This window comes from Gadus macrocephalus, chromosome 23, assembly GCF_031168955.1.
Source record: "Gadus macrocephalus chromosome 23, ASM3116895v1".
Taxonomy (NCBI): domain Eukaryota; kingdom Metazoa; phylum Chordata; class Actinopteri; order Gadiformes; family Gadidae; genus Gadus; species Gadus macrocephalus.
In genome coordinates this window covers 16,900,041-16,925,360 of record NC_082404.1, presented here as the reverse complement: position 1 = coordinate 16,925,360, position 25,320 = coordinate 16,900,041, and the positions used below count along the sequence as shown (strand labels likewise).

Genomic DNA, 25,320 nt, shown 5'->3' with positions numbered 1-25,320 from the left:
AACAGTGTTACCCCTTATGTTTTTTTTCATGACGACCAATAAAAAACAACAGTGTTACCCCTTATGGTTTTTTTCATGACGACCAATAAAAACGACAGTGTTACCCCTTATGTTTTTTTTCATGACGACCGATAAAAAGCGACAGTGTTACCCCTTATGTTTTATTTCATGACGACCAATAAAAAACAACAGTTTTACCACTGACGACGTTTTTGCGGGCATCCGCACCTGAGCTGTTTAGAGTATTAACCTCCGAACTTATCAATGCACCATCAAGACACCGAATAAAGTGATCACAATGGTTATGCTTGACTTTATAATTCGCATGAAATAGAAAATAGAATCTTCCAACAGAGGACACCAACCGGCCTTGAACCCCGGTCTCCAGGGCATTAGCTCACAGCTCTCTCCACTACCCCATGAGATTTGTTGTTTAATAATGTCTGAGGTTATATATGACAATGCAATAGACATGATAGCATTATGTTTAAAATGAAAGACATTGTGTTTTCCACAGAAATTGAGCCGCGGTCTCCAGTGGGTTAGGCAGAGTGCACTCCGCTGCACCACTGAGGCGATAACAATACAGCATAATAAATCATCAATAAAGAGGATATACCTGACATTAAAATGTATGTGTGTATTTCAATTATTTCCCTGATGTTTTTTTTCATGACGACCAATAAAAAACAACAGTGTTACCCCTTGTGTTTTTTTTCATGACGACCAATAAAAAACAACAGTGTTACCCCTGATGTTTTTTTTCATGACGACCGATAAAAAACGACAGTGTTACCCCTTATGTTTTTTTTCATGACGACCAATAAAAAACAACAATGTTACCCCTTATGTTTTTTTTCATAACGACCGATAAAAAACGACAGTGTTACCCCTTATGTTTTTTTTCATGACGACCGATAAAAAACGACAGTGTTACCCCTTATGTTTTTTTTCATGACGACCGATAAAAAACAACAGTGTTACCCCTTATGGTTTTTTTCATAACGACCGATAAAAAACGACGGTGTTACCCCTTATGTTTTTTTTCATGACGACCGATAAAAAACGACAGTGTTACCCCTTATGTTTTTTTTCATGACGACCAATAAAAAACAACAGTGTTACCCCTTATGGTTTTTTTCATGACGACCAATAAAAAACAACAGTGTTACCCCTTATGGTTTTTTTCATAACGACCAATAAAAACAACAGTGTTACCCCTTATGTTTTTTTTCATGACGACCGATAAAAAACGACAGTGTTACCCCTTATGTTTTTTTTCATGACGACCGATAAAAAACGACAGTGTTACCCCTTATGTTTTTTTTCATGACGACCAATAAAAAACAACAATGTTACCCCTTATGTTTTTTTTCATAACGACCGATAAAAAACGACAGTGTTACCCCTTATGTTTTTTTTCATGACGACCGATAAAAAACGACAGTGTTACCCCTTATGTTTTTTTTCATGACGACCGATAAAAAACAACAGTGTTACCCCTTATGGTTTTTTTCATAACGACCGATAAAAAACGACGGTGTTACCCCTTATGTTTTTTTTCATGACGACCGATAAAAAACAACAGTGTTACCCCTTATGGTTTTTTTCATAACGACCGATAAAAAACGACGGTGTTACCCCTTATGTTTTTTTTCATGACGACCGATAAAAAACGACAGTGTTACCCCTTATGTTTTTTTTCATGACGACCGATAAAAAACGACGGTGTTACCCCTTATGTTTTTTTTCATGACAACCAATAAAAAACAACAATGTTGCCCCTTATGTTTTTTTTCATGATGACCAATAAAAAACAACAGTGTTACCCCTTATGGTTTTTTTCATGACGACCAATAAAAAACAACAGTGTTACCCCTTATGGTTTTTTTCATAACGACCAATAAAAACGACAGTGTTACCCCTTATGTTTTTTTTCATGACGACCGATAAAAAACAACAGTGTTACCCCTTATGGTTTTTTTCATAACGACCGATAAAAAACGACGGTGTTACCCCTTATGTTTTTTTTCATGACGACCGATAAAAAACGACAGTGTTACCCCTTATGTTTTTTTTCATGACGACCAATAAAAAACAACAGTGTTACCCCTTATGTTTTTTTTCATGACGACCAATAAAAAACAACAGTGTTACCCCTTATGGTTTTTTTCATAACGACCAATAAAAACAACAGTGTTACCCCTTATGTTTTTTTTCATGACGACCGATAAAAAACGACAGTGTTACCCCTTATGTTTTTTTTCATGACGACCGATAAAAAACGACAGTGTTACCCCTTATGTTTTTTTTCATGACGACCAATAAAAAACAACAGTGTTACCCCTTATGGTTTTTTTCATGACGACCAATAAAAAACAACAGTGTTACCCCTTATGGTTTTTTTCATAACGACCAATAAAAACAACAGTGTTACCCCTTATGTTTTTTTTCATGACGACCGATAAAAAACGACAGTGTTACCCCTTATGTTTTTTTTCATGACGACCGATAAAAAACGACAGTGTTACCCCTTATGTTTTTTTTCATGACGACCAATAAAAAACAACAATGTTACCCCTTATGGTTTTTTTCATAACGACCGATAAAAAACGACAGTGTTACCCCTTATGTTTTTTTTCATGACGACCGATAAAAAACGACAGTGTTACCCCTTATGTTTTTTTTCATGACGACCGATAAAAAACAACAGTGTTACCCCTTATGGTTTTTTTCATAACGACCGATAAAAAACGACGGTGTTACCCCTTATGTTTTTTTTCATGACGACCGATAAAAAACAACAGTGTTACCCCTTATGGTTTTTTTCATAACGACCGATAAAAAACGACGGTGTTACCCCTTATGTTTTTTTTCATGACGACCGATAAAAAACGACAGTGTTACCCCTTATGTTTTTTTTCATGACGACCAATAAAAAACAACAGTGTTACCCCTTATGGTTTTTTTCATGACGACCAATAAAAAACAACAGTGTTACCCCTTACCCCTTATGGTTTTTTTCATAACGACCAATAAAAAACAACAATGTTACCCCTTATGGTTTTTTTCATAACGACCGATAAAAAACGACAGTGTTACCCCTTATGTTTTTTTTCATGACGACCGATAAAAAAAGACAGTGTTACCCCTTATGGTTTTTTTCATAACGACCGATAAAAAACGACGGTGTTACCCCTTATGTTTTTTTTCATGACGACCGATAAAAAACAACAGTGTTACCCCTTATGGTTTTTTTCATAACGACCGATAAAAAACGACGGTGTTACCCCTTATGTTTTTTTTCATGACGACCGATAAAAAACGACAGTGTTACCCCTTATGTTTTTTTTCATGACGACCAATAAAAAACAACAGTGTTACCCCTTATGTTTTTTTTCATGACGACCGATAAAAAACGACAGTGTTACCCCTTATGTTTTTTTTCATGACGACCGATAAAAAACGACAGTGTTACCCCTTATGTTTTTTTTCATGACAACCAATAAAAAACAACAATGTTGCCCCTTATGGTTTTTTTCATAACGACCAATAAAAAACGACAGTGTTACCCCTTATGTTTTTTTTCATGACGACCGATAAAAAACGACAGTGTTACCCCTTATGTTTTTTTTCATGACGACCGATAAAAAACAACAGTGCTACCCCTTATGTTTTTTTTCATAACGACCGATAGAAAACGACGGTGTTACCCCTTATGTTTTTTTTCATGACGACTGATAAAAAACGACAGTGTTACCCCTTATGTTTTTTTTCATGATGACCAATACAAAACAACAGTGTTACCCCTTATGGTTTTTTTCATGACGACCAATAAAAAACAACAGTGTTACCCCTTATGTTTTTTTTCATGACGACCGATAAAAAACGACAGTGTTACCCCTTATGTTTTTTTTCATGACGACCGATAAAAAACGACAGTGTTACCCCTTATGGTTTTTTTCATAACGACCAATAAAAACGACAGTGTTACCCCTTATGTTTTTTTTCATGACGACCGATAAAAAACAACAGTGTTACCCCTTATGGTTTTTTTCATGACGACCGATAAAAAACGACAGTGTTACCCCTTATGTTTTTTTTCATGACGACCAATAAAAAACAACAGTGTTACCCCTTATGGTTTTTTTCATGACGACCAATAAAAAACAACAGTGTTACCCCTTATGGTTTTTTTCATAACGACCAATAAAAACAACAGTGTTACCCCTTATGTTTTTTTTCATGACGACCGATAAAAAACGACAGTGTTACCCCTTATGTTTTTTTTCATGACGACCGATAAAAAACGACAGTTTTAACCCTGTCGACGTTTTTGCGGGGATCCGCACCTGAGCTGTTTAGAGTATTAACCTCCGAACTAATCAATGCACCATCAAGACACCGAATAAAGTGCTCACAATGGTTATGCTTGACTTTATAATTCGCATGAAATAGAAATTAGAGTCTTCCAACAGAGGACACCAACCGGACTTGAACCCCGGTCTCCAGGGCGTTAGCTCACAGCTCTCTCCACTACCCCATGAGATTTGTGTTTTAATAATGTCTGAGGTTATATATGACAATGCAATAGACATGATAGCATTACGTTTAAAATGAAAGATATTGTGTTTTCCACAGAAATTGAGCCGCGGTCTCCAGTGGGTTAGGCAGAGTGCACTCCGCTGCACCACTGAGGCGATAACAATACAGAATAATAAATCATCAATAAAGAGGATATACCTGACATTAAAATGTATGTGTGTATTTCAATTATTTCCCTGATGTTTTTTTTCATGACGACCAATAAAAAACAACAGTGTTACCCCTTGTGTTTTTTTTCATGACGACCAATAAAAAACAACAGTGTTACCCCTGATGTTTTTTTTCATGACGACCGATAAAAAACGACAGTGTTACGCCTTATGTTTTTTTTCATGACGACCAATAAAAAACAACAATGTTACCCCTTATGGTTTTTTTCATAACGACCGATAAAAAACGACGGTGTTACCCCTTATGTTTTTTTTCATGACGACCGATAAAAAACGACAGTGTTACCCCTTATGTTTTTTTTCATGACGACCAATAAAAAACAACAGTGTTACCCCTTATGGTTTTTTTCATGACGACCAATAAAAAACAACAGTGTTACCCCTTATGTTTTTTTTCATAACGACCAATAAAAACAACAGTGTTACCCCTTATGTTTTTTTTCATGACGACCGATAAAAAACGACAGTGTTACCCCTTATGTTTTTTTTCATGACGACCGATAAAAAACGACAGTGTTACCCCTTATGTTTTTTTTCATGACGACCAATAAAAAACAACAATGTTACCCCTTATGGTTTTTTTCATAACGACCGATAAAAAACGACAGTGTTACCCCTTATGTTTTTTTTCATGACGACCGATAAAAAACGACAGTGTTACCCCTTATGTTTTTTTTCATGACGACCGATAAAAAACAACAGTGTTACCCCTTATGGTTTTTTTCATAACGACCGATAAAAAACGACGGTGTTACCCCTTATGTTTTTTTTCATGACGACCGATAAAAAACAACAGTGTTACCCCTTATGGTTTTTTTCATAACGACCGATAAAAAACGACGGTGTTACCCCTTATGTTTTTTTTCATAACGACCAATAAAAACAACAATGTTACCCCTTATGGTTTTTTTCATAACGACCGATAAAAAACGACAGTGTTACCCCTTATGTTTTTTTTCATGACGACCGATAAAAAACGACAGTGTTACCCCTTATGTTTTTTTTCATGACGACCGATAAAAAACAACAGTGTTACCCCTTATGGTTTTTTTCATAACGACCGATAAAAAACGACGGTGTTACCCCTTATGTTTTTTTTCATGACGACCGATAAAAAACAACAGTGTTACCCCTTATGGTTTTTTTCATAACGACCGATAAAAAACGACGGTGTGTTTTTTTTTTGTTTTTTTTCATGACGACCGATAAAAAACGACAGTGTTACCCCTTATGGTTTTTTTCATAACGACCAATAAAAACAACAGTGTTACCCCTTATGTTTTTTTTCATGACGACCGATAAATAACGACAGTTTTACCCCTGTCGACGTTTTTGCGGGGATCCGCACCTGAGCTGTTTAGAGTATTAACCTCCGAACTAATCAATGCACCATCAAGACACCGAATAAAGTGCTCACAATGGTTATGCTTGACTTTATAATTCGCATGAAATAGAAATTAGAGTCTTCCAACAGAGGACACCAAACGGACTTGAACCCCGGTCTCCAGGGCGTTAGCTCACAGCTCTCTCCACTACCCCATGAGATTTGTGTTTTAATAATGTCTGAGGTTATATATGACAATGCAATAGACATGATAGCATTACGTTTAAAATGAAAGATATTGTGTTTTCCACAGAAATTGAGCCGCGGTCTCCAGTGGGTTAGGCAGAGTGCACTCCGCTGCACCACTGAGGCGATAACAATACAGAATAATAAATCATCAATAAAGAGGATATACCTGACATTAAGATGTATGTGTGTATTTCAATTATTTCCCTGATGTTTTTTTTCATGACGACCAATAAAAAACAACAGTGTTACCCCTTGTGTTTTTTTTCATGACGACCAATAAAAAACAACAGTGTTACCCCTGATGTTTTTTTTCATGACGACCGATAAAAAACGACAGTGTTACGCCTTATGTTTTTTTTCATGACGACCAATAAAAAACAACAATGTTTACCCCTTATGGTTTTTTTCATAACGACCAATAAAAAAACGACAGTGTTACCCCTTATGTTTTTTTTCATGACGGCCGATAAAAAACGACAGTGTTACCCCTTATGTTTTTTTTCATGACGACCGATAAAAAACAACAGTGTTACCCCTTATGGTTTTTTTCATGACGACCGATAAAAAACGACAGTGTTACCCCTTATGTTTTTTTTCATGACGACCGATAAAAAACGACAGTGTTACCCCTTATGTTTTTTTTCATGACGACCGATAAAAAACGACAGTGTTACCCCTTATGGTTTTTTTCATGACGACCGATAAAAAACGACAGTGTTACCCCTTATGTTTTTTTTCATGACGACCAATAAAAAACAACAGTGTTACCCCTTATGGTTTTTTTCATGACGACCGATAAAAAACTACAGTGTTACCCCTTATGTTTTTTTTCCTGACGACCGATAAAAAACGACAGTGTTACCCCTTATGTTTTTTTTCATGACGACCGATAAAAAACTACAGTGTTACCCCTTATGTTTTTGTTCATGACGACCAATAAAAAACAACAGTGTCATAGATCGCTAACTAGCAGAGAGTTGTAAGCACTTTCCACCCTTTTCAGTGGAGGAATTGGACTCCCCAAGCAATGTTATACTTAAAAGGAGCAAGTAAGTTGCATATTAATTTAGTCTTTCGGCCTGTAGCATGTAAACAAAATGAAGCAACTGTCCCATATTTCTAACTGCATTTCAAGTAGACATTGAGACTCACAAAAAAATGGACGCTATAGGACAGTGATCATGATTTGTCTCAATATCAGAATAACAACAATGGGTCAAATAGCAATGTCTGGTGGAATGGCCATGAAGTAGGTCTGTATATGCAGTGTAAGCATGTCCAGGCCCTGCAAGTCAGGATGTAGGCTATGAATCTGAATGAAAAGCAGGTAAATAGGTAGTGGCCATCCCCAAAATGCACCAGAATACAGGAAATCAAATCTATTACATTCCCAAAAAATTATGGGGGGGGGGGGGGGGGAGAACTTCTGACCCCCTGTCTATTACTGTGCCCCACCAACATGTTTGATCGCCAGCTGCCACTGAGAATGACCCATGGATATAATTCTCTGCACAATTTGAATTGTGTTTAAATATGGTACAGTGGTCATTTGTTTAGCCAATTCATGTTAAACAATGAGGGTTTTGATTGAGCGTTTGTGTTTTTTTTGTTTTTGTTATCATTGCTTTATTGACCTAATCTGAGGAGAAATCTATGCCATAATCAGACATTTTATAGGCCTTTATTACACGGGTCTTCTCAATGCCGTGGAACGCTCCGTTCACTTGCATGGGTAGTAGTCCGGTAACTTGTCAACCCCAGCGTCTTCGGTTGCTAAGCGACGTCAATGTCTTATAGCGGACTATTTCACTGCTGATCAATGCTACGAATGCTGGTAACGAATAAAATGTAAAAAGACACACCATGTGAAGTTATTTTCCAAATAAGATTTGAAAAGCTTTGGAAGTTTATTTACGCCACCATTTACAGGGTTTCGGAGTAGTACACTTTGACATTTTAATACAGTTCAGCGAGAAAGGCGACGAAGAATAAGAAGGGTGCGTTCCAGTCTGAGTAAACGGGAACCCCCACCACACGAGAACGCCCATTTGCGTCTGCAGTGGGATGATATTGGCTTCAATTAAGCACGAACGCGTTCAATGAAGGGTCTTCTTGCTGTAATTGACACATCAATTAAGTTAAATATGTGTAACTAATTTGGTTATACCTAAGCAAATCTGCCTATGTGCCTTTATAACAGACTATACTAAATTTAAACTATATTCCATTTAATTTATTATTTGTTAAGACTTTATCACACAATCAATCTCTCGTATACACCAAGAAAATAATATTTCTACACATTGCGGAGGTTCCATGTATTTTTTTTTATTGTGCATTTAGTTGTCTGTCAAAGTACTGTACAGTGTTGTCTCTACTGTATACAAAAGCAAGCATTCCTAGGGTTATTCCGTTATGATATATAAATGAGAAGGCAAAATAAAAAATGTAAAAGACATCACCGAAAGATATGTACATTATTCGACGATTGAAATGACCTGTCATTCAAAAAGAATAAAATAAAATTCAGTGTCTTCTCAAGTATGACCAATTTCCATCCAAGGTCAGAAACCCCAGAATCTCTTTACAGTAACGACAAACCAAACCACTGAGGCACTAACATGGTCCCACTGGGATGAGACCAGTGGATGAAGGTACATCCACTGGGAGTAGGTTTCATCCACTGGGTAATTCAGTTGGTTTCATGGCACCTTTCTGAAGGAAGGACAAGGCCTTCCCCACTGGTCTACCTTTAACCGGCATTAAACTAACCAAATACATTAGGATAGAAAGGTATTTGCATTTCTTAAAAATATAATCTCTTACACAGAAGGACAAACAAAGACTAAAAAATGAAGACAAATTCGTCTTGTCAAACAATTCGTCTCTTTTCCTTTCTTTCCAAGTGCTGTCTCTCCTCCAACCCTCGGCTCCCTGGAGTGGCTTCGCTCACGACTCTCGAGGTCAGAGGGGGGAGACGCGAGGACCTAAAGGAGGCCTCTGGGGTCTCACTGGAACGAGTCGTCGGAGGGCGGGGCGTAGGAGAAGCCGAGGAAGGCCTCGTCCGCCTCCATGACGCTGGCGTTGACGAAGGAGTGACCGGGGGACCAGCACACCGAGTTGGGCACCGTCTCGTCCGTGAACTCTGGGTCGAAGTTGGAGACGTCGTGATGGGATGTCTGGTGGGGGGGGCACACGAGATGGGGGGAGAGAAAACGTATTACACCATCAGCTATGAGTGTGATCAGCCGTTAAAAGCCGTTTTCGAAATCGTCCTCTTCTGACATCACAAATGGGCGTGTCCACCCAGATGGATGACGGATGGATGAGCACCGTTTGCTACAGTCCACTGGGTAGGCCGGTAGACGGATCTATCCAGCACATACCTTGGTGGACACGCCCACTTGCGTTGTCAGAAGAGGGCGATTTTCAAAACAGCTTTAACGGCTAATCACACTCACTGTAGTAGCATCCGACTTCAGCCGGAAATGATTATTTTATTATTTTTTATTGCCTCATTGAAAGGTCAAGGGTCAATTATATCTGCCAGACAGACTTCCCTCTTCCTGCAGGCCATTGGTCGTCTTGATGTGATCTTTATATCATATATTGTTATTGTATGTTCTTTTTTGCAAATTAGTTTATTATATTATACTGTTATACTGTATACTTAACAGTATATTTATATTTCGTCCTGTTCTGTTTTGTGTTTCTTTTTTATATATTAACAATAGGTGAAGTGTTGTGTTGTCCTTTGAGAGCAAAGGGTTAACAGAAGTCAAATTCCTTGTTTGTTACGCAAACCTGGCCAATAAAGCTGAATCTGAACATACCACGGTTTGGTAGATACTGGGTTCTAACACAATGACTACAACTGGTACTGCTCCGGAAAACGGCATCAAATTACGGTTAAAATGTGAAACTGATGGCCTACAGATAAGCCTACAGATATGCTCTACTTTAGTAAATATGTTGAAGCCTACATGAGTAACTTTGCTGCATATGCTAAGCAAACATGATTATGTAGACTTTACCAAGTTCAAACTCTATAATCCATGTTATTCTGTAACTCATTAAAGCCTTTACCACACAAACACGCTCTCATTAACGCACACAAAGCTATTTCTATGCATTGCTTAAGTAGGTGGATATTGGGACCGCACACAGTGACTCCAACTGGTAGTGGCCTACGGGAAATGTCTATAAAATATATAAAAGAGAGGTTTACCACGTTGGGAATGAAGGGAGGAGGGATCTTCCTCTGCTCCAGGTCGTCCCAGTTGATGGAGGAGAAGAAGTAGTGACTTTTGATCTCGTCCTGCAAGACAAAAAAAAAAAAAAAAGGTTTCAAACAAACTCGCTCAAACAATCATGGCCCCCCGGGCAAAAGTAAACAAACGACTTCGGCGTCGCTCCGAATCCGACCAATGGGAGAAGCCCTCTCGAGGGACACGTACAACGTCGTTCATGGAGCCGAGGCGGCAGGTCCCGTCCTTCTCCAGCAGGCCCTGCAGCAGCGCCCAGGCCGTGGTCGACGCCCCCGCCCGCATCACCAGCGGCTTGTGGAGGATGTTGTCGTACATCTCGTGCGTGTCCCGGCTGTAGAACGGCGGCTGCGGCCACCACCGAAGAAGAAGAACAAATGGTAAACGGATTGCTACCTATAGAGCGCTCTTCTAACCAGTGGGCCACTCAAAGTCGCCTTACGATGTCGCCCAACATTCACCCAGTCGTACACACGTTCACACGCCGACGCCGGGCGCCAGCCAATGCGAGGCGACAGCCAGCTCGTCAGGAGCAGTTAGGGCGAGGTGTCTCGCTCAGGGACAAGGGACACCGGGCTCCTCCAGACAAGGACGCAGTGGGGAAAGGGATAGGGTTTTTTTTATCATGGTCTGCCAACCTTACAATAAACCTGCGTTTGTTGTAAGGTTTGTAGACGAGGATGCCATGCAGGAGATCTCTCCCTGAGTGTGTGTGTGTGTGTGTGGTGATGGCCGGTTTAACCTGTGCAGGTGTGTGTATCCTCCACCAAGTCCCAGAGTCCAATCAGACAGGCTGCTGAGCCGAGCCATCATCCACACACACTCCCCACAGTAACATGGTACAAATAAACGGTGCTGATTTTATTGTTGGATATAGTAGAGAACAGCTGATCGACGAGGTCAGCCTGTTCCTCTAGACTAAAGATACGCTGTAACAACTTAACAACTTTAACTGTTCGTAAAGGAAGCAGCTGAAAACAAAACATCTTCAAAAAGAATCAAAGGAAACACTGCAGCTACATTGTAATGTAGCTTCTACTCTGCTGGACAACCCACCAGGCCATAGACTAGATGTCAACCTGCTAACTCCCCAGGCCATAGACTAGATGTCAACCTGCAAACTCGTCAACCTGCTAACCCCCCAGGCCATAGACTACTAGATGTCAACCTGCTAACTCCCCAGGCCATAGACTACTAGATGTCAACCTGCTAACTCCCCAGGCCATAGACTACTAGATTAGGCCTTTCACACCAAAAAGAACCAAGAGCCAGTTCCGGGCTGGTGCTAGGGCCAGTCCAAAACTGGTTCCAGCCTTATCCCAGTTATGAACCAGTTGGTTTCACACCGGCCAGAGCCAGCCATGGAGCCGGCGAGAGCAACGTCATGACGTCGCTGCAAACGTCTGCATACGTCTCCGCTTTCAAAGACAGCCTTTGTCCGGGTCGCTCCCTCTCACTTGTTCTGGACCTCGGAAGAAGACCAGAATCCAAGGAGACGGGTTGTCTCCTCCACGGTCCACTGCGTTTTCGTCTTCACGTCCATTGTTTACTTTGGTGTTTTTAAAAATGCCGGTCTTCGTTGGTCTTCCCGTTTGTGAAGGTAAGGATAACCCCGCCCCCTGCCCCCTGGCGTAAAGGCAGTTCTCGTTCTAGCCCAGCTCAATCCTGGGGTTGGAGTTGAACCGGTTTTTACAGGCCGGAGCCGGTTCTCTGGTGAAACCAAAACACTGGCTCTAGCTCCGGACTAGCCCGGAACGGGCTCCGATTTTGCGGCGGTGTGAAAGGCCTAGATGTCAACCTGCTAACTCACAGGCCATAGACTACTAGATGTCAACCTGCTAACTCACAGGCCATAGACTACTAGATGTCAACCTGCTAACTAACAGGCCATAGACTACTAGATGTCAACCTGCTAACTAACAGGCTATAGACTACTAGATGTCAACCTGCTAACTCGTCAACCTGCTAACTCACCAGGCCGTAGAGCATCTCGTACAGAACCGAGCCGAGGCACCACCAGTCCACCGTGTTGTCGTAGGGCTGCTTCCTCAGAACCTCTGGAGCCAGGTACTGGTGGAACCAACACAGGAACACATGAGAACAGAGAACCAACCCAGGAACACATGAGAACCAACACAGGAACACATGAGAACCAACCCAGGAACACATGAGAACCAACACAGGAACACATGAGAACCAACACAGGAACACATGAGAACCAACACAGGAACACATGAGAACAGAGGACCAACCCAGGAACACATGAGAACAGAGAACCAACCCAGGAACACATGAGAACCAACCGAGGAACACATGAGAACAGAGAACCAACACTGGAACACATGAGAACAGAGAACCAACAGTGGAACACATGAGAACAGAGAACCAACCCAGGAACACATGAGAACAGAGAACCAGAGGATGACCAGAGGACAGAGAACCAACCCAGGAACACATGAGAACAGAAGACCAGAGGACGACCAGAGAACAGAGAACCAGAGGTGTACCAGAGAACGCATGAGAACAGAACGCTTAAGACCAGAGGACACAGCCCAGCCATAACAGCAGCAGCAGTTCCTCATTCTGGTGGGATGGTATCATTCCTTCTGAGAGCTTCTCCCACCCTGGCCTGGAGAATGAGCACTCAAAGATTCTGCTCTGCAGGAACATGTGAGTCATCCTCTGACGGTTCGGGCTCAGACCCACCAGGGTAAAGGAACCCCAAAAAATAACAACTCCATCCCCCACAAATGTGGTAATGGTTCTACGGTTCCACACAAAGCCTTCATTGGACACAGTGGGGGAGGGGAGGGTGGTCTAGGGGGGGGGGGGGGGGGGGGTACCTCGGGCGTCCCGCAGAACGTGGAGGTGGTGTCCGTCTGAGAAATGCCCTCCTTGCACAACCCAAAGTCTGTCAGCACGATGTGGCCCTGGGGGGAGAGAGGGGGGGGGGGGGGGGGTGGAAGAGAGAGAGAGAGAGAGAGAGAGAGAGAGAGAGAGAGAGAGAGAGAGAGAGAGAGAGAGAGAGAGAGAGAGAGAGAGAGAGAGAGAGAGAGATTTTAAGACAGCGTGTGCCACACAAGCGTTGCATTATATTCTCCGGGGACTGAGGGAGGCCATTGTTGCCAGGGAATGTTGGCAAGAGAGCACAGCCTGCCTTCCCCCCCCCCTCCCCTCCCCTCCCCCTCCCTCCCCCCCTCCCCCGAATGTTCCCTCACCCCCTCAGAACTGCCGGCCAAAGCTAACCTTGATCACGCTCACCCTCCGCACGCTGAGGCGGGAACCAGCGGCGGTGGCGGCGAGTGAAGCACGCTAGTGCCAGGGGGAACCAGGAACCTCCACGAGACAGGAAGTTACACAACCCCCGTTCCTCCGACTCAGCAAAACTCTGGACGAGCGTCACTATGTTGTGATGCTGTCGTTGTGTCGTTGGACTGGGCCCCTGCGGCACCACCAGGGGTCCTGGGAGGAGGCCCCCCGCCACTGTGTACCCCGTGGGCCCCCCATTCTGGGTGTGGGGCCCCTTCAGAAGGTTTAAGGGCGTCGTGTGTGGACTCTGGGGTTCAGGGCCGTGGTTGGGTGCGATTAATTAAACCTGACTCGATACTGGACTTCAATTTTAGCCTACGGTCTTGTAAACAGTGCAAATTAAGAATAACATAAGTCAGCAAAACGCACTCTACTACGCCTACTTTACTAGACGATAGGATCCGTGTACTAGACTATGGTCTGTATTAGTGGAGCTTTGCTGGAACCTTTCCGATTGTTGTAAAAAAGAAGAACCCATTTAAGAACTTACTTCGTAATCCAGAAGGATATTCTCTGGCTTCAAGTCTCTGAGGAAACAAAGGATGGAAAGCGGGGAAAATGTTAGACGTCAGATGTTTACACGCACACACACACACACACACACACACACACACACACACACACACACACACACACACACACACACACACACACACACACACACACACACACACACACACACACACACACACACACACACACACAGAGAGAGAGAGACACTTACCTGTAAACGATGTTGAGCGAGTGGAGGTAGCCCAGAGCACTCGCCATCTCAGCGATGTAGAACTTGGCCCTGGGCTCTGGAAACGTTCTCTCTTTTTGGAGATGGAAGAAAAGCTAGAATGAAGCATTGAAGGTTTGGTTAATTACAACGGAAAGAATACGGTCACCTTGCACCTAGAGAAGCATCTAGTACCATTGTTGTGTATGAGTGAGGTTGTATATCGAAATACTGTATACTGTGTAGTGGTGCAACGGTTCACGGGTTTCCCGTGATCCGTACGGATCAACCCTCACGGTTCGGGACGCAAGTGATCCGCGGATCGGCTGATAAAAAAAAAGTTGTGCGTTCACGTGACCAGCGCATGTTTGAAGGACAATTCCGGTATTAACAACATCACCAAGTATCGTAGCGAAATACAGTTTCTGTTTTTTTTCATTTATTTCTTTCTTTCACTTTATTTAATTTTTTACACATTTGAAGATTTTATTTAAAGTCACATTTGTCTTGTTATCTTTATTGTTGTTGTTGATCCGAAAATGATCCGACCCGTGACTCAAAAACCGTGACACGATCCGAACCGTGAGTTTTGTGATCCGTTGCACCCCTACTGTGTTGTGGTTGTAATCTACACCCTCACCACTAGAGGCCACTTCATACTACACCTACACAGAAATGTCTGCAGGGCAGAATGTGAACACTGTTTCTGTCAATGAGCTAATGTTGTGTGTCGACATCTAAGAGCATGGGTAATCATGCAGGAACAATAACAAAAGACAAAAAAACATAGTATAGTGTTGTATAGTGTAGTATATTATAGCGTAGTACAGGGCAGCATAGCACAGTAAAGCATAACGTATTGAAGAATTTTGTAGTATATTATATTATAGTATAGGGCAGTATGTAGCATAGCATAGCTTAACGTAGCTGGTGTAGTATACTATAGTATACTGTATATAGTATATTATACTTTACTATAGTATAGCATAGTGCGGTAAAGCGTAGGGTGATATAGGGTAGAAAAGTAGCATAGCGCAGTAGAGTGTGGTCGAGTATATTATGGTATAGTATAGCATCCGAGCCTATAGATCAGTATGGTTCTATTCAGCAGGCCACCGAGACACTCGCCCATTCCCCGCTCCTTTAGCCGCAGGGTCAGAACACAACCCAGTCCCAGCGGCCCGGAAGCATCCAGGAAGTCAGATAGCGGCGAGCCAAGCGGCGGCGTGCCCTGCATGCTAATCAGGACCCAGCCCCGCCCTGAAGCCCCCCTGGAAACAGCAGCCCCCAAGGGGGGGGGGGGGGGGGGTCCCCCTGCCCTCACCGAGGCCGACCCCACGCATCCTGCGGTGGGGGCTATTCTAGTCGCCCTCGTGCCCGCTGAGTCGCCGGCCGCGAGGTGACTCATGGGGAGAGGGGACGGTCGGTAGTGAAACTACTCACTTCTCCTCCGTTGACGAAGTCCAGGACGAAGTAAAGCTTGTCGGCCGTCTGGAAGGAGTAGTGCAGGCCCACCAGGAAGGGGTGCTTCACGTTCTGCAGCAGCACGTTGCGCTCCGCCATGATGTGCTTTTGCTAAAGAGCAAACGAAGGAATGAATAGAAACAGCAGTCCGCCTACGACCGAAACCTCTGTTCGGCAGACGTTCCCCAAGGAGATAAACACAGAAACCCTTCTTCCCTGATCAGGAGCGTCGTCTAGCCTGATGGCCCGTGGCTGCTTACGGTCACATTAGTCTTCCATTGTTGTCATAATAAGTGAGAATCAAACGGTCAAAGACCTGCTCCTCGCTGCTTGGGTTTGGATAATCTAACCGCACCAGTCACTGTGGTACTTTAAACGAATGGTTCTGTCTAGGTCCGTGGTAAAGCAGGCCCCCACCAATTCAACCCCCCTGGGAACACTTATGACTCAAGCTCATGGAATACAACCACGCCTCGGTAAAAAAAGAGTCCAATATATCAAAAAAATATGAAGTTTCAATTTCTTTTTGCGATTTGTAAATCCCACAGTAGGATTAGGGGTAGTGGCCAGGAGAACTGAAAGATTGAGCTTTTGGTTTCAATACAGGGAAAAGTATTACAACAAAAATTAATGGTGCTCGCTGCAAGATTCTTTAAGGTCAGAGATCCATAAACATCCACTCTTGGATGTAGTACAAAGACGCCTGCACATAGATGTTACCTCTCTCCGGTTGAGTATAACCCGTTTCTGCAGGACCTTGATGGCGTAATATTTCCCGTCATTCTTCCGTTTGGCCAGCAGCACCTTTTGTCCCGGGACGGAGAGACGGAGAGAAAGCGCATTGTGATGCATGAGTCAACAACAGCGTCCACGGATGTCTGTAAACAATACAGCGATGCAAAGCCAGACTCTCACTTCCTACAAACTGGAGTAGAGCCGTTTCAAAACAACAGAATTCCCAGAGAAGGGAGAAGTGACATTGTTTGAAAAGTTACCACATTAAAGAAACCCAAGTGAAATACCAGAACACTGTACATTTGGTACTCTTCCACGCTGTGAAAGTGATTAACAGAAATGACTTAACGTTTAAATGTCAGATTCCTCAAATCAATTCCTAAATCTCAGTGGTGGAACGAGCTCCCTGCCGAGGTCAGGATCGCATTGTCGCTCACCAGCTTCACGCAAAAGACTCAAAACTCACGTGTTAAGAGTTCACCTCGACCCTGCATAGCCACCCTCCCCCTTCTGGCCACCATTGTATGCTGTACGTCCTGGCACTTAATGTACGCACTTAATCTACATTGCACTTATTCAGAGTACTCAATTGTGTAGCATCTGCAGTCGCTGCTATCACTGCTGTCCGCGGGGAACGGGTTAGCCTGGCGATTGTTAGTATTTGCACTTGGTTCTATGAACATCTTTACTGTACCGACAGCGATATATTGTGTCACTTCTTATGACAAATGTACTTATTGTAAGTCGCTTTGGATAAAAGCGTCTGCTAAATGCCCTAAATGTAAATGTAAATGAGCACGATAAGGGCAGGGCCGACGCAGGGGGCCGCAGACGTACCTTTCCAAAGCTGCCCTTTCCAATGACTTTCAGAAAGTCAAAGTCGGTAGGCTTGGCCCTGCGGTAAAACAAATTAAAACAAGTTCAAAGCATTCAGTTATTTCTTTAATATGCTAATGGTTGATTATTGGCCACAGTCTAACTGAGCCTGGAGCGTGTTTACTCTTGATTCGATTTTATATTTAATTGTATCTTATATTTGTGTTAATGCGCTGTGATTCTGACGTGATTCCAGAGGGGTTTACTGGGGGTTTGCGGAGGGTCCTAGGTTGATGTTTCTTGAGGAAGAGTTGCTCTGTAACACAGGAGAAATAAACCATCAACCACTTTAACATGGGTTAGCACTTACACAGCACTAAACTGATATCCATCCATCTTAAGAACCTTTGTGTGACTTCAATGAATTAATAAGAACCAGGTGACAGTATTGAACGCTATTCACTCGTTAGTTATAATCATATGAAAGTAAGTATCACGATTGAAAACATAAACATAAATCCAGAGCCCATACTTTGTCGTCCTCGTCCTCCGAGACATCCGAGATGTTTTTGGTTTTGTTCATCTGCAGGAAGTCTCTCACGTCTTGGCTGGAGATCAGACACACCGGACATTAGTCACATGCTAAGATCTGAGGAGCGGGCCATTCAAACACTGAAGGTCTCCAATCGCAGAGATTTGATCAATTTGATCAAATCATTCAAATTGGAATGCTATAAACAGGCGGGTAGAGGAAAACAAAACTGTTGAGAATGATTCGTTAGCACAAACTGTGGGCCTCTACGGGTAAGTAAGTAAGTAAGTACAATTTATTTATAAAAGCACATTTATAACAGTTTGCACTGACCAAATTTCGTACATAGTGCATTCAGTAGGCAAAGATGAAGGCAAAATAACATTAGAATAAAATACAAATAAAAAGACATGAAACCGGACATCCACACACAACAAAGGCAGTAGTGCAGAGGTCAGATAGTTAATGGGGAGGGAAGGCAAGGTTGTACAGATGGGTGATATGTGAACTCACTGGTGGTAGAGTTCAGGGTGGGAGACGAGACGTTGGATGAACTCATGCAGGCCCGTCCTCCTCTGCTTGATGAACTCTTGAACGTGGACAGAAAACATACATAAACCCATTGAAAATATGGCAGATGCCTGTTAGAGGATCATGTGAATTAATCAGAGGAAAGTCCTACCTGGGTCAAAATTATCCCCAAATATCCTTTTTGGAGGAATTTTCAAATTCATCGACGGAAACTGTTTCCTTAACTGCATCAGGACAAAGAACATTTGAGAATTTCAATCAACAATATGAGCTTGCACAATGCCACTGTTCAACATTCGGTTGGACGAGAACCGCATCATAATTATACATCGAAACGACAATAAAGTTGATTTGAATGTAATCAGATCTAACCAAAACGATTAAAAACGTAAAAGACGCCGCCGCCATGAATTCTCACGGTGGGACATCAGAAACCAATTATCAAACAATTAACCAATTAGCGAACGATGCCTCATTACCTAACGAGCTGCGTGAAAGAGCTTAATGGAATCACCCACCGCATTGTGCAGCTTATCAAACTCTGCGTATCTCCGGAAGACAAACCACTCGTTCCGGCCCACACTGACCATCACTTTGTAAACCTAAGAAAGGGAAGCAAGAAGAAACTACTCAAACAAAAAAGTGTTTTCCCATTCATTACTAAATGTCCAGAAACGGCGATTCATCCTCAATTTTACAACAGCATAATCAAATGCAATAATCATGGCGGACAAGTAGGCAGGTATCAAAGTTACCAGTTATATAATAAAACAATCGCTTGGCCGGTAGACTTTTCAACTCCAGCGAGGGTCAGGGGAATGTTTCTATGCTCATATTGTCCAATCATGGTTATTCTAGATCACCAAGATCCAAGACATCCAAGAAAAGTGTCACAACTAAATGATACGACCGTTGTCTGTTTACTATAATCCAGAGTAGTCCAGGCTGGTCCACTGATTATTATTAGCAAATGTCTTTTAAGAAGTTTTAGTGTGCAAAACACTAAGCATTAAACTTCAAGTTCAAGTTTGAAAGCTTTATTTGTCCAACATGATGCCATATTAGAAAATTCTCTTTGATTGAAGGTAGTCTGTTCTCTAATTGTGCGTATGTGGTGCTTGTGTAAGAAGTATGTTGTGTGTGTGTATTAACATCCGACATTGTAAATATTCGGGGTTGTACAGTCAAACGTGTCTTAAAAGTAATATTTTCAAGATGTTTTAAAGGTGTTGTTTATAGTGCAAGTTCTGGTAGTAAGTTTGTTCAAATGGCCATAATGTCAGTGTAGGAAAATAAATCAGATCACAAATGGTCCAAAGCTTGACTCCGGCAGCAAAACTAAATGCGGGTGGTTCCTCTGAGGTCCTCAGATCCACTCAGGTGACGTGACTCACGGTGAAGCGTTTCTTCTTGTCCCTCTGCTCGTTGTAGCAGGGTATGCTGACGTTGGGCCCGTCCGGCTGCGACTCCATCCTGACCCCCTTCACAGCTCTGAGGTCAGGGGTCAAGCGCGCATGCGATGTTGAGCAGAGGTCACGGCTGGCCGTCCAATAGCGTTCCAGGATGGAGGTCATGTGCTGGATTGTAACGGGCCCGGACTCATCGTGACGTCACCGCCCAACGGAAATCACTAAAATACATAAAACACAAAAAAGCGTCAATCATAAAGTATTAATATACGCGTATTGGAGGTGAGATAGCTGCTCCTTAACGGCACGCATCTGAGATCATCGGAAAACTCCTTTGGATTCAATAATCTGGCGAATGACTATTAAACTTCATAGGCCTAGAATAGAGTGAAGCTATGTCTTTGGTTGTGATACACTGTCGTGTCCCCAATTACTGGAAGCACCCTTCGTGCTAGGGACGGGCTAGTCCCAGTAGGTGTCACGCTGCTTTTGGCAGCAGAGTTCATCCTGGTGATTAAGTCCAGGCATCATCTTTTCCGTACGTGGGTGTAAAGAATTAGTAAGAAAATGTGATGCTATCAAATTGTAACTGCTTTTGGAAGACAACGGACAGCTCGGTCACAACACACACTCCCCCACAAAAATGCACTACAATCATAACTCAGTGCTTATATTAACGATGACACACCCCCTCCTCCCCTTATCATAACTGAGTACACACACACACACACACACACACACACACACACACACACACACACACACACACACACACACACACACACACACACACACACACACACACACACACACACACACACACACACACACACACACACACTTCAGGTAAGCTGTCAGTGACATTGCAGCAGGCTTAATAACCGGAAGTGATAAAATCCTTCATCACCTTCATAGAAATCCAACAGCAGTCCACCTGTACAAATCTCCTCCTACATTCTCCCTAAAACCAAAGTATCACCTACCTGCATTACCGACATGGCATGTACATGTCTGAGAGACACGCTTGTATCCAGTGTGTAAAGTCCCGATTCATTCTTTGCCCAACCACACCCTGAAGGGTGTCACGGCTGTGGGACACAATCGCCGCCCTCTCTCTGACAGAACAGAACCCATCTCTTCTCCCGCCATTGTCTTGTGTGTGAGGGCGGTGATGTCATCGATGTTTGTTCATCTCTCCCTCCCTCCAACTCTTCCTCGTTCCCTTTCCCCTTTCAGCAACGTTGCTGGACCCGTCGAGATAAGTTTGATTGCATGCATGCAGCCAGTGAGTGTGTGTGTGGGTTTGATTGTATGTGTTTGTTTGTATATGTGTTTGCATATGTGTGTGTTTGTATGTGTGTGCAGTGTATGCCATGTGTGTGTATGTGTGTATACTTTGTGCGTTTGTCTTTGTATATGTGTATATGTGTGTGGGTTTGTATGTGTGTATGCATTGTGTGTAGTGTATTCTGTGTGTGTGTGTGTAGTGTATGCTGTGTGTGTGTGTGTGTGTGTGTGTGTGTGTGTGTGTGTGTGTGTGTGTGTGCATGTGCGTGCGTGGCATTTTAAGGAGAGGTCCTCTTTAGAATGCGTAAAGGTCTCCTCCCATGCCTGCTCACTGCCTCTCTCTATTTAACTCTCTCTCTCCACCTCATCATAGCCTATCATTTTCACTCTCTTATGAATGTATAAATACCATGATGATTCATTCTTTGGTTTAAAACCTTGTCACAAACGTTGCTTGAACACTGAAAAGGTACATGTCCTCTTCACAAGTTCATTACAACAATACGGATGGATTCCTCCGTGGCAATGTCAAACACGTTCCGAACGGAAAATCTACCCGTCAATAAACGGTTAGAAATGTCGCGTATTGACTGTGGAAACAGGACCAGTCGTTCTGCCGATAAGCTGCACTCTATCTGGGCTGTGTTTCAGGAAGTCAAACAACTGAAAGCCACCGGCATCCACAGACCTGCCTCTCAGCATTCCAGGCATACCTTCATACCTATTTAGGTGGAACGAACTATCACCGTGGGGTAAGGTCGCCCTCAACGTTCTAACACAGCTGCTCCCAGGACTGGGAACACTGGGAACAAAACCACACCAACCAACCGGCACACAGCGTTGAGCTGGGAGCGACTGACATCGCTGGTCGAAAACCAAACACAAACGAGTTATTGGGAAGCGCTCGTAATAAACGCGCCGTTCACAACCGTCAGCCATTGTCGCGCCGGCCTGCGCTGCGCTCACAGGCTCCGATACAACAGAAAGAAGTTAAAAATAACTCTCTTCCTGCCGAGTTCAAACACGTGCGTGTGGACATCCTCAGAGGAAGTCTGACATCGGTTTTCAACAGCGCTGTGATTGTGTGTGTGTGTGTGTGTGTGTGTGCATACCCCTAGGTAGAGGAGAGAGAGAGAGAGAGAGAGAGAGAGAGAGAGAGAGAGAGAGAGAGAGAGAGAGAGAGAGAGAGAGAGAGAGAGAGAGAGAGAGAGAGAGAGAGAGAGAGAGAGAGAGAGAGAGAGAGAGAGAGAGAGAGAGAGAGAGAGAGAGAGAGAGAGAGAGAGAGAGAGAGAGAGAGAGAGAGAGAGGAGAGAGAGAGAGAGAGGGGAGAGAGGAGATATGAGTGAGCTATGAAAGAGGAATAGAGAATAGGCCTAGTTCATTAAGGAACATGTTGATTCAGATAGTAACTGATAAACTCATCATCAATACTAAGGTTCTACATTATATTCTGAGTTCCTCATTAGTTCCAGCTCTAAAACATAGCATTTATGTTGGGCTATAGATTTAAAACAGATTAAATGCTTAGAAACAATGTTTTTATAATTGTAAATTCACCGAATAACGTTGACAGATCATGGCAAAGTAGACAACAACAGAGAGAACATCAGCTACAGAGAGCCCATCCGCATGGCTGTCATTCTGACAGGGGGGAAGTAAACAGGAGAAATGAGAGTCGTCAGGACTCGGTCATGTGTAAAGGTTTCTGATTTCTCCCTCTCACATTAGCCCAGGTCTCTTTGAGGTCACCTCAGACTACCTCCCGGTCCCTCAAACACAGGACCGCTTACAACCATTATCAGTACAAACTGAAGCCACTTGGCTCCCCAAGAACGAAAGAACAGGTATATTCACACACCCGATGTGACACAGAATCAGCGCAATATGCGGTTCTATTCACAGCGGATTTGAGACATTAGATTCTGTGTGTTTAGTCAATGTCGGGCAGAGTGGAATGACCAAACCGGCAAGACTTTGATGTGAACAGCCTTCTTTGCTAATGGACTGAGATTACCCTAAAGTCGTGTTTAAGTGAACAAAGTTCCTGAAGAGTTAACAGCGCTCATGTCACCACCTGCTGCGGGCCTGTGTGCTCCTCAAACCCTGAAGACACATGGAAAAACACACAAAATCACAGCTTTGTTTGAACTGCAAATATTTGAGTCTGCATTAGTCCTCCTAGGAATGAGAGGACAGCCATGTATGAACATGGAACTGGTAGAATGATACTGAGCAATCTGAATCTAAATCTAAAGCAGTTAGGCTACTCTGGCTGGCCACGACATTTAAATACACACATTTCTAACCACTCCTGGGGCCACGTTGGCTCTGGAAAGTTTGACTGAGGAGAAAAGTCGACTTGCAAAGGGCACACGTTGGAAAAAGTCCAATCACGTGTGTTACACACAAAAAAAAAATGTTTAGAGGAACCCAGCGGGGAGTAGGCTAAACCAAACCGGTGTTGGATACCGATCCGATACAGACAGACGGATAAAGAAATAATAAGAACCAATATCGAAGAGAGAGGGAGAGAGAGAGAGAGAGAGAGAGAGGGTAGAGGACGTAAGCCAACAAGTGGTTGTAACGAGTTTACCTAAACCAACATTGACAGTGGCTCCAGCTCCGGGAGCCCAGCTTCATGTCTGCTCCTTCAACTGGTTACACCGAGCCGGTTTCTCGTCCTGAGACATGACACCCAAATGCCACCCTAATATGTCTCTACTTTCCTCCTGTTTGTCCTGCTGAAGGGTGCAGCACCCTACACTGATGTCAACAGTAGACTCTGCCCTGGCAGGCCGGCGGCGAGCTGCGGGGCTCGGAGGAGGAATGTGGGAACATAAACATGACATACCTCACGAAACCTAGAGCTCCAGGGGGTCCTCCATCGACCTTCTCGATCCAAGGAAACACCGCTCAGGGCGACGCACTGACACCGTGACCCGCCGTCGGAGAACCAAACCCCCTGGAGAGGATTTGAAAGCACAGGGTGTACTTTCTAACAAGCGGAGAGCTCCAGACAAGCAGCTCCTGAAGCAGGAAACATCAAGCCGCACAAGTTCCAGTTCGTCACGGGACCAGGGAGGATGTCGTTCAGGACGGCGCTCGGCCGGCAGCGGTGCAGCAGCGCCCCCCAGTGCCGGCCGGCAGCGGTGCAGCGGCGTCCCCTAGCGGTGCAGCTGCGCCCCCAAGCGGCGGACCTCGGTAGCGCAACTAAGAGGATCGCGACAATGAAGCACTAACAATTGTTTACATGTGACTAAAGTATAGTTTGTAGGCTAAAGTTGGGAAAATAGTAATACCTGTTTATGTTTTTTCCAAAAATGCAAGGTGAACGCAGTCATTTCGAAAATACTGCAAAGCCATCCATGTGCAAAGCCAGTGTTTATATTTAATATTTCAACATGTTTCAACAACTATAAGATTTATCATAACTAAAGAGAATTTATTGAGGATGTATTATTACGAGTGCATAATCCAATGGGCAGTATTTTTGTATATTCATATGACCAATATAATTTCTTAACTTTTACAAAATCCCCCATTTGTCCACAAGGTGTCAGACACCTATCAAACTTTCACAACCATCTCGCATTGTGCACCCTGCCTGTCACTTCACCATTCCTATCATGTGCATATACTGGTTTGTATTTTATATTGGTTTGTAAATTGGCATCACTTCATGTGCAGGGACATACTTTCGGAATTAGTAACGCTCTCTAAACTCTTTCATTCATTACATTAAAGTGTGTCCATGTTTTATTCTATGCTATGTTTTTCCTCTGCTCCTAAACACACATTATTTATTTAGTGCACACTATTTGAACAACTTCAGTCTCACCTAGCAGAGACAACGGGCTCATTTCATGCCCTGGGTTCGCCTTATGAATAGAGCTGTTCAGTGGA

General features: G+C 43.2%; 1 protein-coding gene across 3 annotated transcripts; it reads right to left on the bottom strand.

The window, feature by feature from the left end:
* Positions 1 to 8,656: 8,656 nt before the first annotated feature.
* Positions 8,657 to 24,479, bottom strand: sgk3 (serum/glucocorticoid regulated kinase family member 3). Of its 3 annotated transcripts, none has more exons than XM_060045353.1 (17): positions 24,269 to 24,479; positions 20,116 to 20,351; positions 19,240 to 19,323; positions 18,873 to 18,945; positions 18,704 to 18,779; positions 18,191 to 18,266; positions 17,925 to 17,974; positions 17,680 to 17,737; positions 16,828 to 16,911; positions 16,087 to 16,218; positions 14,647 to 14,759; positions 14,413 to 14,449; positions 13,457 to 13,543; positions 12,588 to 12,683; positions 10,806 to 10,961; positions 10,577 to 10,666; positions 8,657 to 9,527 (listed from the first exon to the last, which is right to left on the bottom strand). In XM_060045353.1, exons 2-17 carry the CDS (start codon positions 20,293 to 20,295, stop codon positions 9,357 to 9,359), a joined length of 1,563 nt encoding a protein of 520 aa, XP_059901336.1. In that variant the 5' UTR covers positions 20,296 to 20,351; positions 24,269 to 24,479; the 3' UTR covers positions 8,657 to 9,356. The 3 variants fall into 3 exon arrangements, with proteins under 3 accessions (XP_059901336.1, XP_059901337.1, XP_059901335.1); XM_060045354.1 differs by lacking the exon at positions 24,269 to 24,479 and adding an exon at positions 24,011 to 24,195; XM_060045352.1 differs by lacking the exon at positions 24,269 to 24,479 and adding an exon at positions 21,114 to 21,327.
* Positions 24,480 to 25,320: the final 841 nt, after the last annotated feature.

Coding starts and splice junctions, on each gene's coding strand:
- sgk3 (XM_060045353.1), bottom strand. CDS start 20,295: ATGACCTCCATCCTGGAACGCTATTGGACGGCCAGCCGTGACCTCTGC. Junction 19,324..20,115: donor ACAAGAAGAAACGCTTCACC/GTGAGTCACGTC, acceptor TCCCTTTCTTAG/GTTTACAAAGTGATGGTCAG. Junction 18,780..18,872: donor TGGGGATAATTTTGACCCAG/GTAGGACTTTCC, acceptor TCCACGTTCAAG/AGTTCATCAAGCAGAGGAGG.